This window comes from Sturnira hondurensis, unplaced genomic scaffold (genome assembly GCF_014824575.4).
Source record: "Sturnira hondurensis isolate 20B ecotype Veracruz unplaced genomic scaffold, ASM1482457v3 Scaffold0018097, whole genome shotgun sequence".
In the NCBI taxonomy this organism is placed as follows: Eukaryota; Metazoa; Chordata; class Mammalia; order Chiroptera; family Phyllostomidae; genus Sturnira; species Sturnira hondurensis.
Window position 1 is genome coordinate 2,145,539 of NW_028090728.1, and position 20,385 is coordinate 2,165,923.

At 47.2% G+C, this 20,385-nt stretch overlaps 1 protein-coding gene across 1 annotated transcript; it reads right to left on the reverse strand.

The window, feature by feature from the left end:
* Positions 1–443: 443 nt before the first annotated feature.
* On the reverse strand, positions 444–20,302 carry GID4 (GID complex subunit 4 homolog). Its single transcript, XM_037068863.1, has 6 exons — positions 19,813–20,302; positions 14,294–14,353; positions 10,056–10,163; positions 7,656–7,757; positions 5,668–5,798; positions 444–3,369 (listed from the first exon to the last, which is right to left on the reverse strand). The coding sequence occupies exons 1-6, from the start codon at positions 19,999–20,001 to the stop codon at positions 3,306–3,308; spliced, it is 654 nt and encodes a 217-aa protein (XP_036924758.1). The 5' UTR covers positions 20,002–20,302; the 3' UTR covers positions 444–3,305.
* Positions 20,303–20,385: the final 83 nt, after the last annotated feature.

The following is a 20,385-nucleotide window of genomic DNA, read 5'->3' on the forward strand; positions in this document are numbered from 1 at the left end:
TGCAAAAAAATACACAGAAATTAACAAAACAAAGCTCAAACAGAAGTGCTGAGTGTCTGACCACATGGGACTGAGGCGGGAACAGGGCACAGCACCGGGTCAGCTCCAGCGAGGGCCTCGCCCCACTCAAAGCCCACGGGGGCCTTGAGACCTTCGATGGTCCAGAAACCTCCAAAGCCACAGAGCCAGAAAGAGGACTGGTGTTGTCTAACAAAACGGTTTCAGTTTAGAAATAGGACAGACTCACTGCTTAAATACCTTTATTGTTTTTTTTAAAATTATTTGGACATTGATAGCTCTGCAAAATACTTCTCCCACCCCAAACTGGCAAATCCCTTCCGCACATCCTCCCTAAAGAAATAAAACAGTCGTACTTTGCGTCCATTCACATCTAATTTTTAAAAACATACAAGACTCAAAATCAAATATTTTTCTTTCCCAGAACTTGTTAGTAACTTTAAACCAGAATGCAACATACTTAATGGCATTTCTTTTTAAAAATTAGCTTATCAGACTATTTTATGAGGAAAAATCAAGTCAAGGCCTTAGAATAGCGATTCCCTGTTTTGGAAAGTAAATGACATTGAAAAGCCCCTTACTTCCCTGGAGTTTGTAATTTCCTCATCACCAACAGAACCAGTCCACAGGTGGACTTCCTACGGACTTCCTACTTCATATTAGGCATTGCTCAGGTACTTTGGAACCGCAGCTGAAAAGCTGTGAAGTGTGAAAGAAGGGGTTAGTGGGAAGGGACAATTCCAGCACAAAGCAATGACAAGGCTGGGACCACAGAAAGGAAGCTTTCTGAGCAGTGGAATAAAAACAGCCAAATTCCTAAGACCCACACCTCTCGGCAGGATTGTTTGGGGAGAGGAAGACGACAGAAAATCTGCAATCTGCACTAATTTCTGAATGACGAATACAAGTGTCAACCAAAATATTGCACATAATACCAGAGGCATGTAAACCACTGAGAAGGTTCCAGAAAGAATAACTGCAGATGGAGATGATCCCCAAGTGCCTTTGGGAACTGAGCAAGAGAGAAGGAGCTAATGTGATGGCATAGAAGTTACTGTGAGGAGGTGGAAACAATCCCTTCCTTGTCCTCAATAGGCAGGTTTCGTGCAGACAAATCTTCATCACAAACGTGTCCGAAAGATCTAATAAAGGTATCACTTCTCCATTTTCCCCAATACAACTGGTGCACTTCATTATGGGGCTAAAAAAGGAAGAAGGAAATACTACACAGAAGAATCCATCTGGCTAGCTGAACACCATCAATGTTTGCAAATGTCCTTCCCTGGTCATTCAACCAAGCCCACCAACCCGCTGACTGACCTCTTGCAGCCACACAGAGGCCCTGATTTGTTCCAGAAGTGACTTCACCTCCTAGTGTTCTGAGTGACACCTGCACCCTTTGAGGAACTTGCAAAGTGCAGATGCTGTTTGCAAGCATGCAGTGGGAGGAAAGTGGAGGGGGCACGGGCCGGCCAGCATAGCCCCACTGCCTTCTCTACTTGTAGGTGACACCGGGTAGCTAAACTGAAGCCACAGCATGTGTCAGCGCCTCCTCACTGTGTATTCAGCTGGGTTTGAAAAGACCTGCCCACATGTTGCTTTTTGGAACTTTAAACTCAGGAAAACACACCTGACTCATCTCTGAGAATGGCTGTAAGTCATTTTCCTACTGCAAGTACAGAGGCAATGCTCTAGGGCTCCATGGCCCCGGCATCCCTGGATGAACTGGTTACATACACCTCTGCATAAGGCCGAGGACCACACATCGCGGCTGTCCTAATGCTGACTAACTCCTTTCCCATGTCATTCTCCTTTAAGGCGTCCACCCACATTCAGTCTCAGTAACAGACAGTACATATGCCATTAAAAGGAAAGTCACTCCTTAAGAAGAAAATACTCCCCACCACTCATCTAGACTGAGGGCTTTGTGTCCTCTCACACGGCCCATGAGACTCTTGGCCTGTTCTGCTCCCATTATAATGCTCTCCTGTTGTGAAAGCTTTCCTTCCTGTACTCTAAGTCTCGTAAACCACCAGAAAACCAATCCGCCAAAGCCCTGCCCATGTCCGCGGGCCATGACTGACGCCAACTTACTAAGCTTTTCAAACATTAAACAAAAACAAAATACACACATGCACACACACACTTACTTTGGCACGTGAGCCTCGAGTTACTTGAGCACGTTCATGTCCCTACCCCTTCCCGTCACAATGTTTCAGTAGCTCTTCTGGGAGAGTGGCGGCCCCTTATGGGGGTGAAAGAGATCTCCATGAAGCACTGCCGTGCTGAGCAGCAAAGGGGCAGGTGCAAGTGCTGAGCTGGCCCCCGGCACAGTTCTCCTGTTCAGCACTGTGATTTACGCAATGCTGCAAAACTTTAGTACCAGGGTGACTAGTTTCAAACTGCTGGTTGATTAAATATACATTTACATATAGATATAGGTATAAAAATTACTAAGTCAACATTTGCTGTTTTCAATGTGAAAACGATAAAATGTAATTCTGAGTAATTGTGCATTTGCCATAGGGTCCTTGTTAAAGGGATCATAAAAATAATTTTGCAATAAAAAAACTTTTTAAAAAAGTTTAGTATTGCCCTCAAGTTCAAAAGTTTGGAGCAAACGTGCTGAGTGCGCAGGACCAGAATCTATTCCTGCCAGGGATCTGGAAGCCTTAAATTTAGTGAGCCCGGCAACAGACCCAGGGGCTCTGCCAGCCCGACCGGCTTGCTGCGAACATCACAGGGCTGGGCAGCGCCAGGTGACCCGTTAAACGATTAGCCTCTGCTTCGTGCTTCTCGGGCAGATGTTGCTGCAGCTCGCCAACTCCCAGCACAGAGCTCTGGGGGGCACACGGGTCTGGGGCTCTGCTTTTTCTTGAGCTACCAGACTAAGCAACTGGGGGCGGAGGGCCAGGATGGGGACCACTGAGCACCAAGGCTGAGGGTGGCCAGGGGTGGACCTTCTACTAGGCTGGAGGCGGGGATGGAGGAATGGGTATTTCAGTGATACAGAATTTAGCTGTGCAGGAAGGAAAAGTGCATATAAGGTAGTTTAAAAACAGGATCAGGGCAAATGGCCACAGAAAGGAGGAAGAACGGAGACAGCCCCCCACCTGCCCTGCCAGTTGGCCAGGCCTCTGTGGGTCAGCACTCATGCTTTCTGATACAAGTCTGCTCACGAAGAGACAGGAACGCAGGTTCTCCTGGTTCTGGCAGGTACACAGTTTTCTTGGCAAAGTTCTTGTTTGCCAAGTTCAGTTTTATTTGGTTGCTGCTCTGAGCCACTGTCACCGGAATTCATAGATGGGTGCGCTGTGCTCAGGAACGTGAGTTAGGTTGAGCGACTGGTACCTGCAATGGGAGAAAAGACAGAGACAGAAGGTGGTGGTCTCAGCACCCTGGAAATCTGATGAAGGTTGTTCGAAAAGAACCCAACCAGAATGCCAGACAAGCCACACACTTGGGTGGAATGCAAGTTCATCTCGAACTTCTTCAGGTGAGCCGAGTTTGGTTTTACATCAATTTCCTGGGCGTATCCTCCTGAACTATGCATGACCTGAGCTGTGTTTAGGCCTCCTGCATAGCCACGAAGCAATTCCAGTGGCGTGTCTTAGTGAGAGGCTCGGTGAGCTGGAGAGTAGACTTGAGCTGGAGCCTAGTGCTCACTCGCACCCTGCTGCTCCTCCTGCCTCCCTGACATCTAGCATCTCCACTCCCTCTGGAGCGCCAGGCTACAGTCCCCTCGGAGCCTCATGGGGAACACAGGCTCAGCCCAGTTCTCCCAGAACCTGAAGAGAATACAGGGAAGGCCGCTTCATGGCTAACTGTTTCACCCCTTATGTTCCTCTCATCACTCTGTAGGCATGGCTCTTAGACTTGGTGGACACACCCGAGAGCTGGGAGGCACCGACTGCAGTTCCCTGGGCACGGTGCTCCAAGGGGTCAGGTGGGTGGAGGAGAAACAGAAGCCAAGACAACCCTGCATTGGGTGGTGGCCCTCAGGGACAGTCAGAATCACTGGTGTGGGTATCTCTCTCCCCTGATTCCTGTCACCCAGGAGTGGGAAGGGGCAGGAAAAAGCAGTTTACTTCTTACCAAAGTCATCAGGAAGGGTAATGCAACAGCTATTAGAATACATAAATCAAAATCATGCGATACTACTTCACACCCACTAGGACACTATAATCATAAAGACATCATAACACAAGTGCTGCTGAGGATATGGGGAAAGCAGAAGAATTGTAACCCTCACATGTCACTGGTAGGAAATGCAAAATGGTGAAGCTGCTTCTTGGTGGTTCCTCAGAAAGTTAAAAATAGAGTTACCATATGACCCAGAAATTCTACTCCTAGGTATATGGCCAAAGGAACTGAAAGCAAGAACTCAAACACATACTTGTACGCCCACATTCAGACCAGAATTATTCATAACAGCTAAAAGGTGAAAACAACCCCAGTATCTATCAATTGATGAATGGATAAACAAAATGTGGTCTATATCCTTACAATGAAAAATTAGTCGGCAATAAAAGGATTAATACACACTAAAACTTGGTTAAACTTTCAAATCACTATGCTAAGTGAAAGAAGCCAGGCACAAAGGCCACATATATAGCATGTGATTCCATTTATACAAACATTCAGAACAGGCCAATCAGTAGAGACAGACAATTGATCAGTGGTCACCTAGGGTGGGAATGGGATGAGGAGCTGGGGGGTAGCTGAGGGGGCAGCCTGCAGGGCTTCTTCCTGTGCTGGCGGCTGCACACCTCTGCGAACACACCAATAGCCACTGAATTGCACACTTTAAATGAGGTAAATGAATTGCATCTCAATAAAGCTGGTTTTTAAAAGAGAATTACGGAAAGTTTTAGAAACTCTTTTGAAAACAATTCACCAAAACCCTAAAAATGGTGGCCCTCAGAGGCACTGGGCCTGCCCTGAGCCCATGGGTGCAGAACACGAAGTCTGAGCCGACCTAGGGCAGGATCGCTCTCAAGTCACAACGTGTGAGAAATGTGAATGAAAGCAGTATTTCTGTATCCAGAGAAGAAATCAAGTATTTTATAATATGGTTCACTCTTCAGGTATAATAAGATACTTAAAAAGCAGTAAGGAGACAGGAAAATCCCCCAAAAGGTGGTGAAAACTAGCATTCATAGTGGCATCTGGTCCTTCACTGCGAACCAAACACAGGGCAGAACTGTCAACTGCCATGGGCCCGTGGGTCACCAGGCTAAAATCAAGTACGCATGGGATCTGCAAAGCCCTGGGACCAGGAGTATAACCACAAAATTAAAAAGGCTGCTGACAGCAAATTCACAGTCTCCAGCTGGATCTGACCTTTTAGCTACTGACTAGATTTGGGAGGAATGAATACAAAACCACCAAAACTAAGATAAACAATTGTTGCTTGGAGGTGCTCAGCAGTGCACCCCTTTCCCTGGCCCTTCATTCCATCCCATTTGCTCTGCTCTGTGCCTGGGGACAAGCTCCACACGTGAGCAGCTAAAGTCACTTAAAGAGGTCCTTAGCACCCAAACAGAGCATGCACCCCACACAGAGACCGGCATCAAGTTCTCCTTGAACCTGGTGAGCCAGGGACAGCTGGGGCAGCGAGCCTCCGGCCCAGTCTCTGGGGCTCCTTACCATTCTGAGCTCCTATGATAATAGTAGCCCTCTATGGAGGCTGCCGACTTCTGGAAGCAGATATAGTAGAACCCGGCAAAGGAAGCACCGCTGATGTCTTTGATTGTGTGGTCTGGAACCAGGAACTGTTCCTGCACACAGAGAGGAAGGTCAGTAACAGCGCACAGGGAGCCCTCTGGGACCTCCCTGTTAACTGGGTACTAAGGCCCCACTGGTGCAGCCCAGCTTGCTGGGCGATGGAAAGCCTCTGCATCTCTACTGGCCTGTGGAGGGTACCGGAGGGCCTTTTGTGCATCCTAGGTACTGATGTGGGAGACGGTCTTGAGCTTACCAGGATCAGCTACTAAGAGGAGGTGCCATGGCCAATACATCGTATAAACGAATCAACACCTCTTACCTCCCCTTCAGAGCCCACAGACAGAATGGCCTGGGCAGGGAAAGTTTCCACCCCACTCCAGGACCTGTCATGAGGTCCCCAATCACTTTGAGAGCAGTGGGTCACTTCTGTTGACCTGCGGGTCATTCTGAGGGTAGCTCAATCACCACAGCCCTCATCATACCCCCTACAAAGCTCTACGCCTCACCAAAAGGTACCAGGATATTACTCTTCTTGATCAGGCCCCTTCTGAGAGGCAAGCTGGTTATTCAGGCTGAAGCCGAGAGCTGCAAGACCCGTCCTGTTATCTCCTCTCCCAGGGACACCAGGTCAGAGGCCCTGGGCCCAAGAGGTCTGCTGAAAGCCCACAGGTGAGTCACCCTGAGAAACACTTTGGAGACAAAACAACTCCATTGTTTTTTTGATCTTAAGACACCATTTACCCCTTTTCTTCAACCTCTGAAGTTGTAATTTTTTAAATTAATTTTAAAATGAGAATTGTACAAGATGAGTCCAATGGCACACTCCCACCAGAGGGCAAGCCCCCAAGCACAGGGCTCACACCCAGTGGTGCTCCTCAAAGAGGGGCGCCCTTCCCCCCCAATTACTGCCTGCACACAGTGAAGGTGGAGATGGCTCCTCTAAATGACTCATCTACAGCCCTGACAGGCACTGCTCGGTGGGTGTGGCATCGTCTCCCAGACAGAAAGGTCTCTGGATCGATTCTTGGTCAGGACATATGACTGGGTTCCCAGCAGGGGGCGTGTGAGAGGGAATCGAGCAACGCTTCTCCCCCACACCAATGTTTCTTTCCCTTTCTTTCCCCTTCTCTTCCCCTCTTTATAAAAATAATAAAATCTTTAAAAAACAACTTGTCTATATGAAAGCCAGCAAGATTTCAAGATAAAACAACTTTTCCTGTAGACTGGGGAGCAGGCCTTAAAGGTATGTTCACAGAGTGATTTAACAAACTTGCTCCATGATTTTGCTATCTTGTGGCCATAACATAGTAACCATTACGCTACCACAGCAGGGAGCACATGTGAATTCTCAGGCCAAAGCCAACCCAGTGAGTCCAGCCCGATGGAGTTGTCTGAGGGCTGGTGAGTAGAAAACCTGAATTCCATTCCCGATCCCTCACTTTCTGGGCTGGAGGGAGCCCGAGGAGCAGAGACTGTACGAGTGAGCCCTGGGCAAGGACACAATGAGGAACAGTCACTTAAATGGCACTGAAGCCCATGGCTGAGAATAGGGGACAGAGGACGACTGCATTCAAGGAGCATTAGGCTGTCACCTGAGTCCACAGAACATGAGAGCTGCTTCAGCTTGGAGGGCAGAGGGCTTGTCAGGTGGGAGCAAGGGGAGAAGGAGGCACAAATGACAGTGTCAGGTGAGCACCCCGAGGCCTGAGTCCACCTGCTACCACTGACAGTTTGACCACAGGGAAACCACAGGGTGTCCGAAGTAAACCAGAGCACCCGGAGCCACGCAGGTCTTTTATGAGCGTGTGAAGTCCAAGCCAGGAAGACACACAGGACTGGGCACAGGACACAGCGAGCAGGTGGGGCACACCACAGGGGCTGGCGCAGGTGCAGAGCCTCCAAGGGCTTACCTTCCACCTCATGAAGACATAGTCCCCGTTCTTCAGCTCTTCATAATCAAAGTCATCTGAATTAAATGATTTTGCATACTGATAAAAAGCCAGAAACTTGCCCTGGGAGCAAAGAACAGATTAAGAGAATAAGGCTGGCGTGGGGCTGCCCTTGTGCCTGGAGCCAGCGCCCAGTGCCATCTCGGCGGCATGATGGTTGTCTGTGAGGCACCAGAGACGTGGAGGCTGAGGGTGGGAAAGAGAGCCTTGGTCACCCCAACACACTCAGACCCGAGCTCGGGACAGAGGCCTGCCCTCAGCCAGTCCCCGTGGCTGAGGAAGGGCAACAGCACAGAACACATGCAAGTCTGGGAGCCTTTTCTTAGAGCACTTGACCACAGACAGTGTTTGCTTCCTTTAACAAGGGAGTCAGGATCAGTGAACAGATTCCCTGCAGGCAGACAGACAGCAGCCCAGGGACAGGCGGAACCACTCACAGCCCACAAGCCAGGGACAGAGAGCGCTCAGGGAGGCGGGCCCTCTGGCACAGTATAGTGCTGGTGGCTGGCTAGGGAGGTAGACACTGGAAATAGGCAGTATGTGGTTAAGTTTAAAAAAAAAAGGAGACTAGAAATAGGTTACAAAACTGTATCTTATGATCCCCATTTTGTTAAGGAAAAAAGTACAGATACTCAAATAAGACCCAGGAAAAGGTTAATATCTGCTTTAGCTCTGGGTGTTGTCATGATAGGTGACTTTTTTCCTTTTGCTTTTTTTCTCAAATATTTTTACACAAGCATGTATTAGTTTTATAAGAAAACATCTTAAGTGAGGTTACAGAGATATTAAGCCATAGAATGTTACACACATATTTTTATTTTAAGTAGATTAATTATATGGAATCTTGACTTTATAGTACAACTGTAATACCAATGTAAAACACCATACAGAAAAATCTGAGGGTGAAATGCAATGTCTCCGATTCCAGTTTACAACGGAAAAAGGACCTCATGGGTGGAGTCTGTGAGACACTGAATCCCTGACAAACGGAGGTACTGCGCAGACCTGCAGGAGTCCTTTGTGGGCTTGGAGTCCTAGGAGCTGCCGAGCACCGCAGTCCGAAGGCCCAACTTCTTGTTTCACTCTGCCAGCACACCCGTGCCAAGGGTGACCTTTGTCCGTTTTGCTCAAAATATTTCGATTCAGCCTTAACAGAGGCTGGAGTCCCAGATAGTTTCCAGAGTTCTAATGGGAAGTCCATGGGAAAATCAGACTTGCTTTCCAGGTATTTAATGTGCAGCCAAGCTAGCCCCAAACTGGGGTTTCACTGGGCCCTAAAGACCTTGCTTTTTTTGGAAGGACCAATCTGAGATGGAAAACTAAATTGAATGGAGACAAGCTGTGGTTCACAACAAAAAAAGAAGTCCTCCCTGGGGCCATCCAGGAGAGGAAGGAGCTGCCTCCCGAGGTGGTGAGCCACACAGGAAGGGCCCTCACTGGGTGCCACAGAGCCCAATGCCACTCTCGGATGCTGGCCCTCATCGGCTACCACTAGGGCTCTGCCAAACCTTTTGGATACACAAGTCTTGTTAATTCTCTCATATTACGGAGATACAAAGGACTGTCACTGTCATTTTTAGTGGTCTTTTGGCTACAATAGTCAAAACATGTAACTTTCAAAAATGCTCTAAAAAGCTCAAATCTAAATTTAAATTTAATCAAACTCAGTGTTTGATAGATGTTCCTTTCCTAACTCAAGAGAAAAACATTAATAAACAAGGCAGCTTGCCCACGGTGAAGGGAACTCAGATGGGGGTCCGGCTGCAGAGGAGTCTTCTCCGAGCGCCGCTGTGCCGGAGGCAGGAGAGACAGTGAGTCGTCCTCACTAACACAAACGGCCATTTCTGATCAGCTTAGAGGTCCATCAACATGATGGACCTCCTCACTGTTAAACCAAAATGTATCACTGCCGTGGCCAGCTAAGCCAAAGGCTTCTGTGAGAAATGGGTTTTGGACAACAAGACTAGTGTGACAGCTGAAGGGGAGACCAGGGGGCAGAGCTCACTATAGAGGAATGAGACCAGGTCCCACACCTGCCAGTGGAGGCGGGGGCTGGTTTTCTCCACCGGGTCCTGCCAGGACTGGAAACTGGGCCTTGTCTCTCTGGAGCCACGACAAGAGGAAGCCTCCAGTGGTTTTGCCAAGGGGAGGGACAGCCTTCCAGGAGCAGCACCTCTGTCTCGGAACCTCAAGTCTGAGGCCAGAGGCCACCACTGTATGTTTCATAGGATTTCCCCAAGTACAAGAGATTAGAAAGGAACTGTGGACAGGAGATAGACACACAGAAAGGACAGGGGGGATGGTGGTAAGACCCTGAGGGCCAAGTTCCTGGTGGCCCAGGGCAGTCAAAGGTTTACTCACCCAGTGTTTCCGGTCAACATCTTCATCCGCATCCCACTTTCGAGTTAAAAAAGGGTGTTTTTTGCTGATTATTTCTCCTTCAAAGAAGGTTGTAAGGGTTGGATACTCCTATGGTGAAAACCCAAATATCAAAACAAGATGCTGAACAGGAATTTTAACCTTTTACAAAGGAAAAATCAACCTTACTTAGCTTCTTCCCAATATTTAAAACAAACAAACCAACAATCACTCTGCTAACCAACAACCTGGTAATTTGCCAATGGCTATGAAGGGAACCCAAACTGAAGGTGCCCGGAGAGTAGAGTACCTCTTGGACTTCAAGGACTTCACCAGAAGCAGAGAACTTTCTCCAACTTCACTTGTTATGTGTTGATCACTCAAAAGAGAATTTGGACAATTACCACAAGTAAATTCTGAATACTCCAATATGCAAAGAAGATGGTAACTAAGTAGATTGTACTTCCCAAGGAAAACACCCAAACAGCCTCCAAAATCACAGCCCTCACAGCTAAGTCTCCCTCAAACCACAGCCTGGCCCACTGGTTTTCACACTGGCTCAGTGCTTCAACCCCTTTACGTCAATTCTTTGGGTTTCTATTTTTTAGTAGAATACCTTAATATACTTAATACATTTCATTCTATCATCATATAAACAAAGACAATTTATACTAGGAAAATATATGTAAATAGGGTCTGCAATTAAAAATCATAACTGAAAAAGAATTCTGTTGGAAAAATAAATAAGCTGTATTCCTACTTGAATGCTTAGAATACTCCTGTTAATTTTATTTGCTATTTATTCATCTGCTAAAGAGGCACCAAATTAATGAAAAAAAAATAAACATGGTAAAAAGTCTACCATTTCTCTGCATCTGTGAAAAACCACCGCACCCACCCACCCACCCTCAGCCCAGCAGCCAGGCCCTCGGGGTTTGTTGCGGGGTGGTGACGGCAGAGCCCAGAAAACCACAGTCACGGGCCTAACCTCCCTGAGACCCTAGAGGTCCCACTTTCTTCAGGCCCTAAGTTAAGAGTCTCTTGTTCTGCAACAAACATCTATACATGTTTAAAATACGTTTGCTCCAGTGGCTTTGCCTCTTCTCCCAGCTCCAGAAGAATTGGTTACCTCTCAGGTCCCCAGTTAGGGGCACATGAGAGGTAACCGATTGATGTATCTCTCACACATCAATGTTTCTTTTTCTCCCTCTCTTCCTCTCTTTAAAAATAAATAAAATCTTTTTTCAAAAGCTATATATAGGGTGGGGAAAAAGTAGGTTGACAGTTTTTCATATGAAAAATACAATAATAAATAATAGAATAAACTCTGTGTTTACATACAAATAACTGCAATTTTCTCATTCACAACCTTTAATATTTTTCAAATCTTCCTTAAAAGAGAAAATGATAAAATGGTTTATCATAATATAACGAAAATACTTATGGTTCCAATCTCATTTTCCTAATGAATGATTCTGCACTGACTTCTCCCTAAAAACATTTTAGGCAGTATATCAGGGTGACTCTAAAGTCCCATAAATGCAGAGAATTAAATAAAGTACTAAATAAATTAGAGCTACTATGTACAGAAGTTACCAAAAAGACAGTATCTGTCAGCGAAGAACGGGGAACTCAAGCCCAATGAGTGGTATTCCCAGAGCCGCGAACTCTGCTGCAGAGGGGAGGGTGAGGGGCATCAGCGAGAAGAGGCCCAGCCAGCACCCACCCCCCACCCCCTCAAGTCCGTGCAGGCTTCCTACAGTGGACTGGTCATTGCCAGACATTTAAGATGTACCACCCACTCCCTCTCAGATTCCAGGCTCACTGAAAACTGCTGGGTGACAGGTCTGGCTTTCCGTGCTGACCTGCCTCCTAGGGGATCAACATCCAAATAACCAGTAAGTCAAAGAGAACTTCTGGAACACGTACATAACTCGTTTTGTAAATGTGTAAACTAGCACTCTGTTCACACATCGGTCCCTTGTCTCCTTTGTTCTGAGCAGGTTGAGCACAACCTCAGAGGGAGCTTCGAGAGCTTTCCAAACTGGTGTAGTGAACAAGTGGGAGCCTGACGTGACTCCCCCAGGTTGGGGCTCTCCCTAGGCCCCATGCAAGCTGCCTGCCAGAGGCCTCCCCGGGGACGATACCTTCCCCTACTGCTGGCTCAGAACTGCAAAGAGAATGTTACTTGACACCCATTCCTCACAATTCTGGGATTTCATTTACAGAAGGCACCCAAACTTTAAAGCTGTGCTTGTTTGTGAATGTGAGGTCGCAAAGAGGCAAATTAGCTCCAATTTAATAGTTAATTCCATACTGTAAATACAGGAAGACTATAACTAAAACCCAACCATTTAAATAGTTTTATTAAAATAAATTACATACTTGAGACTTTAACAGCTATAAGTAGAAAAGCAAACCAAAATGAATAGCTGCATTTTATAACACTGGTATAAAATCATCTAAGAACGGTCACCCCCTTCTGCATTTTACTAATTACTTACAGTGACTGTATTAGATTTAAAATTTAAAAAGTTATTAAGAATTTGCGCAACACCACACCTATACTAAAAGCCAACGAACAGCACATTTTAAATGGGTAAGCTGTACGGTATGTAAACTATATCTCAGTAAAGTTACTAAAAATGCTATTTAAAAATATAAATTCAAAGAATTCTCAAGTTGAGCACAACTCAGAAGCCTCAGGAAACACATCAGCCTTTAACTCAAAAGCACTTCAGCCCCATAAGTGAGTCCACCACTTAACCTGGAGCTGACCACTCTGGGGAGGGCGTGTGCTCCTGAGGCCACTCCAGGTCCAGGTGGGCAGGACTGGCCAGGAGGGTGGTCTCCGAGTCCAAGCCGCAAACTGCTGTGGCCCTGGGCTGGCCTCCACGAAAGGGCCACGCCAGCACTCTCTCCTCAAGGGAGCCTGGCTATCTGTGACTCAGAGGTGGGGCTACTGGTTCCTGATGGAAAGTTGACAGCAGTTCTGTACACTGTTTGGGAATTTTTAATGCTACTTGGCATTTCTGTGCAGCTTCCTATGACCAGAATGACTGATATTTAGAATCAACATTAAATATTCTGCATTACAAATGTTCCTGGTTTCCTTATGAAGTTAAATGTTTATGTTCTACATTCAATTAATCTGGCTGCTTAAGAGTTGAACATATTCTGTTTACTATGTGTTTTCTACTACCACAAATTCAAAGGTTAGCATCTTTCATTTTGCTAATCCCTGATTGACTGGATAAGTTTCCAGAGGTCACGCAGTGATTACCTTTTCATCTCAACAACAAACTTCATAGGGAATTCTCAACCAAACTCCTGACAGAGAAGAAGGAGAACCAGATGGAACAGAGGAGACAGAAAGAATTGTTTGGAGACTGAGGGATAAGCAGGACCTTGTTGGTATTTCACATTGTATCACATTATAATTGACTGCTTCTATTACACTGTTTCCTCCCCTTGAGTAGACAGAACAGGTATTTTTAATTCTCATTTTATAATGAGGAAACTGAAGGGAAATTAAATGTCATGGAGCCAGTAAGGGACAGAGGGAGAATGCTACCCAGCTCCTTTCCATGGCTCCCTGCAGCACTCACAGACACAGCTGGGCACAGTGAGGACGACTGGGTCCACAAGACACTGCAGCCAGGCCCAGCCCGGCCCTCACCATGGAGTTAGGCGGCCAGTTCAGTCCCCTCCTTCCTTTTCCTGTTTACTCACTAGTGGGAAAAGAAAGGATGCTCTCTCTTGCTTCCTATGTTTCCAGGAGTTCTGTGGTTTAAAAAGTGGTTCAAAGAAAAGAAAATACTCTACATTTCCATAGCAGCTACTTCTATTAGAAAATGGATGGTCACTTTTCACTGCTCCAGTGAACTAAAGAACTTCAAAGACCTTGTTCTTGAAGGACTGATGCTTATTTCAGAAAATATTTAGTCTTATGAGCATGGTAGTTATATTCTTAACGTTTTTTCTCAAAAATGGTTAAAAATGAAGTCAACAGTATTAGTCACATTGTGACTTAGTCATAAACTTTTAAGATTTACAACTCTGTATACTTTTCAACAGGACCCATCAAAACTGCATGCTTTATGTTTACCACACAATAACAACACTTAGAAACAGAGCACTTTCATCAAGACTCCAAGAGGTGAAACTGCTCGCCCTTCACAAGGGGACTGCTGAGTGTGCAGTTTACTTTCTAGTTCTAGTTTGTTTAAATGAGTGCTTACCTCAGTAAGGCCTTTAATCTTCAGGTATCCACAAAGATAAGAGTTGCCCATGTCCACATGCTGAAAAGAAAAGGCACACAGCTTAGTTACAAATGGAGGAAATACCGAAGACAAGCTGGAGTTACTTCCCAGGGGTCATCCTTGAGACCAAGTGGAGAAAGGGAGGCCTGAGGTCAGCATTCAGCCTAGGGGTCACCAGCCTTAGAGACCTGTGTGAGTCTTCTCCACCCATCTGCCCATTCAGATGAAGCTCAACTTCATTCAGCCGAATATCTTGGGACCAAAGTCCCTTCCTGGACCCGCAAGCTCACTCCAGCCTTACTTCTGTACTTTCTTCAACACCAGTCTCCACTGGTTCACAGACTTGGTGCGTCATTGGCCAGTGGGCCTCCATTTCTGCCTGTACATGTGGTGTCACTCCTAACCTGGGCTTCATCTGCTTGCTAACATCTTTCTGGCCTATTTCTGTCTCCACGCTGCGAAGTCACTGGTCTGCCAGTCCACCCCTTCCCTGTATTTACACTAAGCACCACCCCACATTATTTATGAAATGGGCAGGATATTCAGGAAAGGCATGTTTCAAAGACTCATGTGGTGTAAATCTGTTGTTATAAACCAAAAGGACAAGCCCAAATCCAAATAAATCGTGAAGGCCTGCTCTGCCCATTTCATATGAGAGTGCTTGTATTTCTTGATGAGGAGAGGAGCCTAAAATAAACAGAAGTAACAGGTGTAAGTTTTGAGGTTTAACAGCCACCCATCAACCTATTTCCTATTTTTTCATACTGGCAGGGCCCAGATCTTGTTTAATCCTGGCCTTGCAAGACCTGATCAACCCTAATGGATTCAAGGCACACATGTGCCCCCTTCCCCTCGTGAGTTGTCAGTTTAGGGGTGAGTGACCCAGTTCTGGCCAATTACATGCATGTATCAGTCTTTTGGGTCTTCTGGGAAAAAATTCTGACTTTTGGAGAAGCTCTTTTTCTTCCTCTCGTGGTGCAGCCACCTAGAGATCATGAGAAATAGGCTGGGAAACACCCAGGATGGTGGCTCAGAAAGATGGAAAGAAATGGGCCCCGAGTGAGTCAATCCAGACCAAGCCACCTATAAACTTTGTGGTAAGATAACAGGTTCACTTATTCTTGAAGCTATTTGGAAATGGCATGGTTACTTGTACCTGAACACATACTAACTAGTGTATTTTGCCCCAATCTATAGACTCATCCTGAATAGGCAGATTTTCAAATTTTATGACAATTGAGTTTATTTACGAAGTAAACCCCTGGAATTAAAGCAAAACAAAGTACAGTGGTGCTGTAGCACATTGCTATTTTAATGTTAAGGAACTGGAAAATCTTTGTGGAATGTATCATCAGCTTTGGGGACTCAACTGCTTCCAATTATGCTGTAAATCAAATACTAAGGCAACCCTCAAAAACTGTAATGAGCTCACTCAGCCAGATGAGGTCAGCACCAGAGCAAATGGCTTCAATGAAGCTAAAGTGCTCCCAGTTTGGTGCTGGTGACAAAAGTATTCCATGTGAAAACTGCCAAAGCATTTTAAATATTCTCATCTGCTGACCCTGGCATTGGACGTTATCTAGAGCAGCTGATCTGTACTAAGTTGGTTCAGCAAAGAACTTATTGAAGGATATACAGTTCTAACCTGAGGCCTTGAAATTCACATATGCAATTCTCACTGAATTCACTATAGCTTGGGATCTCACAGCTGTTGGAAAGGGTATCCAGTGACAAGGATACTTGCTAATAAGATTAAAACTTTAACTATAAATTGGCTAACACTTTGCATGCATTATCATGAGAATCAGAATTTCAATTTGGCTTCCATTCAACCATGTGTCTCTCTCATTCTGCCCAAATTGATTTTGACGGCTGATGAACTCAAATACACCACAGTGTAGAAAGTTTTAACTGAACAACAGGCCAGCATCTCAGTGAGAGCAACATGGCATTTTCAAGGTCTCACAGAACAGCTGTATCCAACAGCTGCTCTTTTTAATATTCCCTTCACACTGACCCAGGCCCTCACCTTACTCTTGGCTTCTTGGATGGCATAGGAGAAACAACAGCCAGTGACCACCACCACCAACACCCAGTCAGAATCTCACAAAGTTTGAGGAACTCTTTCAACTGGAATCTCAAACCAAGAAAAGCACTCCAATGAGCACACAAAGAGATGTGGAACATCACCGGTCTTTAAGGAAATTCAAAACAAAACCAGAGAGAGATACTTTCTTAACCCCTTGGTTGGCTACAATCAAAAAGAGGGACAACAGCAAGTGTTGGTGAGGATGTGGAGAAATTGGAACCCTCCTACCCTGCTGGTGGGAATGTAAGATGGTGCACACACTTTAGCAATTGGTCTGGCAGTTCCTCAAAATGTTAAATATGGAGTTGGCATGTGACCCAGCCATTCCACTCTTAGGTATCTATCTAGCAGAAATGAAGACATATGTCCACATAAAACACTGTACGTAAGTGTTCACAGCAGCATTATTCTGAATTATTTTCAACACTGGAGCCGCTGCCCAATGTTGAGATTCAGTGGCATGTGAACTGCCCCCTCATCTGTTTTTTTTTTCAGCCAGAAAGAGGAAACAACCCAAATGTCTATCAACTGATCAGTGGATATACAAAATTGTTGTATACCCATGTAATGGACTATTATGCATCAATAAAAAGGAGTGACGCATGCTATAAGGGTGAATCCTGAAAACACTAAAGAAACTAGACACAAAAGGCCACACATTGTATAATGAAATGGCCAGAATAAGTAAATCTTAGAAAACAAATTAGTGGATGCCTAGGGTTGGAGGGGGGTTACAGCTTAGGGGTTTTGTTTTTGTTTCTTGTTTCAGCATGATGAAAATTAGATTAATGATTATACACCTTCTGTGAATATACTAAAAACTATTGAATTGTACACCTTGAATGGGTGACTTGTATGGTATGTAAATTATATCTAAATAAGGCTGTTGGGGAAAAAAAAAAGAAAGTAGAGAAGAAGATGGGTTATAAAAAGGCTGCAGCATTCCAAAAAAAATAGTCCTGGCTGAAAAAAAAAAAAACAGATGAGGGGGCAGTTCACATGCCACTGAATCTCAACACTGGGCAGCAGCTCCCCAGCCAGATAGATGGCGGCATAGCCGCTGTCCCCACCATCACACCCCCTACTCCAGGCTCCCAGCCATCGGCTGGTCTCTGCTCTGGGCCTCCCTGAGACCTAGCAGTCGTGTACCAACTCAGTCACCACTTCTACCAGCTCACAAGGAAACTGGCACTTGACAAAAATTCAGAAACTACATACCACTGACAGAAGACTACAACTATGCTGCAGTAACCGAATCAGACTCCTCTCTGACACTTAGCGCCCCTGCCAGTCCTTCCCTAACTGATCAGAAACCATCAAATTACACAACGGGCACAAACTCAGGATCATCCTAAAAGTCATCCATACCAGGGATCTCATTTTCAGAATTTTATGATTAGTTTTTGCAAAAAACCATGTGCTTTCATGCTGAACTTTTATGTTTCAAGCAAAAGACAGGGGATCACCATGAGGTATTAATTACAGACTGAAATACTTCAGCCATAACAGTTTTTCAATTACAACAAATATCATAGCTCATAATAGAAATTTAAGTTTATGGCCCAAAGATAAGATTAACATGAAGATGCAGCTTTCCCAATCCAGAAAAGAGGGTATTTATTCCCACAAAATAGTAAGAAAAAAAGAAGCTGATCAATGCTCTGCAGTTAGCAGAAATACTTCTGTTGTCTTTTGGGTGGGAGACATACTTGCTCAGAAGAGAGACTGTTTAAGAATTAAAATGCAGAAGGACAAAGAGTGAGTATATGGAAAAGACATTCTACCTTCTGCCCTCATGGCAGCAGTGAGGCAGCACACTAGGACCTCAAAGCTTCTTTGAGGGCTTTGGAAGGGTGTTTGGAAACAGCCTAGGAGGTGGGTGTCGGGCTAGGACAAAGGGGACAGTGAGGCGGGGAGCGGGTCCTGAGGCAGGCCAAGGTGCTACAGAGGAGGAACATTTTTGGAGGGAGGAGAGAGAAAGGGAGCATTTAAAAATTATGAAATGTACTACCATATGCCAAGAGGGATAAGGTACAGGAAAGATGCATGGAGAAATTGGAACCCTCCTACCCTGCTGGTGAGAATGTAAGATGGTGCACACACTTTAGCAATTGGTCTGGCAGTTCCTCAAAATGTTAAATATGGAGTTGGCATGTGACCCAGCCATTCCACTCTTAGGTATCTATCTAGCAGAAATGAAGACATATGTCCACATAAAAGACTGTACATAAGTCTTCACAGCAGCGTTATTCATAACAGCCAGAAAGAGGAAACAACCCAAATGTCTATCAGGTGAGGAAACAACCCAAATGTCTGTCCAGGCAGGTGAGGCTGGAGTTCCAAAGCTATCAATCAGGGGCTGCCATCAAGTACTCAGAAATCCAGGTCCAGTGGTGGGGCGAGGAGGTGGAAGGGCATGGGAAGGAAACATAAGGGTGAGAAATACAACTGGGTGAGGTAGGGCTCCCAGTCCCGCACTCTCTGAGGCTGGGAAGTAGCCTTGGCTGTGTAGATAGAAGTTTAAAAAACCTCTCTTGGAGCTAGAAAGGAGGAAGATGAAGGTACAAGGTGGGAAGCTCTGGGTATTGAGGTCAGGGCAAGAGGCCAGAGAACAGGGGTAGGAGCATGAGAAGCCTGGGTAAAGGGGCCTGGGGGTGAGGCAGCTGTGAGGAGCTGGGCGTGGAGACCAGAGACTGAGGCGGTGGGGGAAAGAGGCAAAGGAGACTCGTTTCTAACAATGTGAGGTGGAGGCCCGGCTTGCTGCACCCAGGATGGGTGTCTGATATGGGGGGGCCAAGGGCCCGGAATCGGTTGTGTTCGGGGGCTCTCAGGCTCAGAGGCGGATGGAGGGAGGGTGCCTCCAAGTCTGAAGAGGCTGATGCAGCTCTCCCAAGAAGGAAACTCTAGGACGAGGTTTCCTGGGACTGAGGAAAGCGGGGGAAAAAGAGGCATGTCTCAGGTCTGCGAAATCTGACGTGGGCCTTGCCACGGAAGGGTCCCGAATCAGAAGAAGCCAACGGAGAGTGCTTCAGGGTCTGAGGGGGGTTGGAGGGAGGGCTGATCTCCGGACGACAGATCGCGGAGAGCAAGGACCCAAGTGTGCGGGTGGCCAGGCACGGGGGGCTTCCGGATCCCAGGAGGGCTGGTCACGGGCTTCAAGTCTGGGAGTGTTTGGGGTCTGCCAGGAGCTGCTCACAACAGGCTCCGGGTGTGAGGGGCAGGTCAGGGTTGGGGCTCGGCGAGTGTAAGACACCAGTTGGGCAGGTCCCGGGGTGAAGCGCCCGGTGCAGGAGGCCCGGCGGCGTGGGCCTGGTCCGCGGCTGCGGGCTCGAGGAGCCGGGGTCAGGCACGGCCCGTGAGCGCCGCGAGGAGGCCCTCGGGCCCCGGCCCGGCCCGGCCCGGGGCTCACCTGCAGCACCACCTCTACGTCGTACGAGTTCCCCTTGCTCTTCTGGTGGCCGCGGAACTTGGAGCCGCTGTAGAGCAGGCTGGTGGCCACGCCGGGCTGCTGGGTGTTGATGGGCGGCGGCGGGATGAGCGAGGCCGCGGAGGCGACCGAGGCACCGGCCGGAGGTGGATACTCGGTGCGGACCGGCATCGCGGGGTCCCCCGGAGCCAGGGCTGGGGGAGGGGGAGAGGAACCGCCGCCGCCGCGCGGGAGCCGTGGAGGGTGGCAAGGAGGGAGGGGCCGGGGCGCGCACGCGCTGGGTTGGGACGGGAGGGGGGGACCACCCGCCCGCTGCCTGCGGACCAACCGCTCCGACCGCCACCAGGCCCCCGGGACCTGCAAGAAGGGCTCCCGGGTCCAGAGCTGAGTACCCCTCCCAACTTGCCCTCGCGCGCGCGCGCGCGCGCACACATATACACACACGGGCGCACGCACACACACACGCACACGCACACACTCTCTCTCACTCGGTCACTCACTCATTCACACACCCCTTCCGATTGGCCCGGACGCGCCTGGGGGTCGGGAGCAGGC

Excerpts from the sequence above, each read along its gene's own strand:
- GID4 (XM_037068863.1), bottom strand. The coding sequence starts at position 20,001 with ATGCCGGTCCGCACCGAGTATCCACCTCCGGCCGGTGCCTCGGTCGCC. Across the intron at positions 14,354-19,812 it reads ACGTAGAGGTGGTGCTGCAG|CATGTGGACATGGGCAACTC; the intron begins GTGAGCCCCGGG and ends TTTTCTTTTCAG. Across the intron at positions 10,164-14,293 it reads AGATTAAAGGCCTTACTGAG|GAGTATCCAACCCTTACAAC; the intron begins GTAAGCACTCAT and ends TTTTCACCATAG.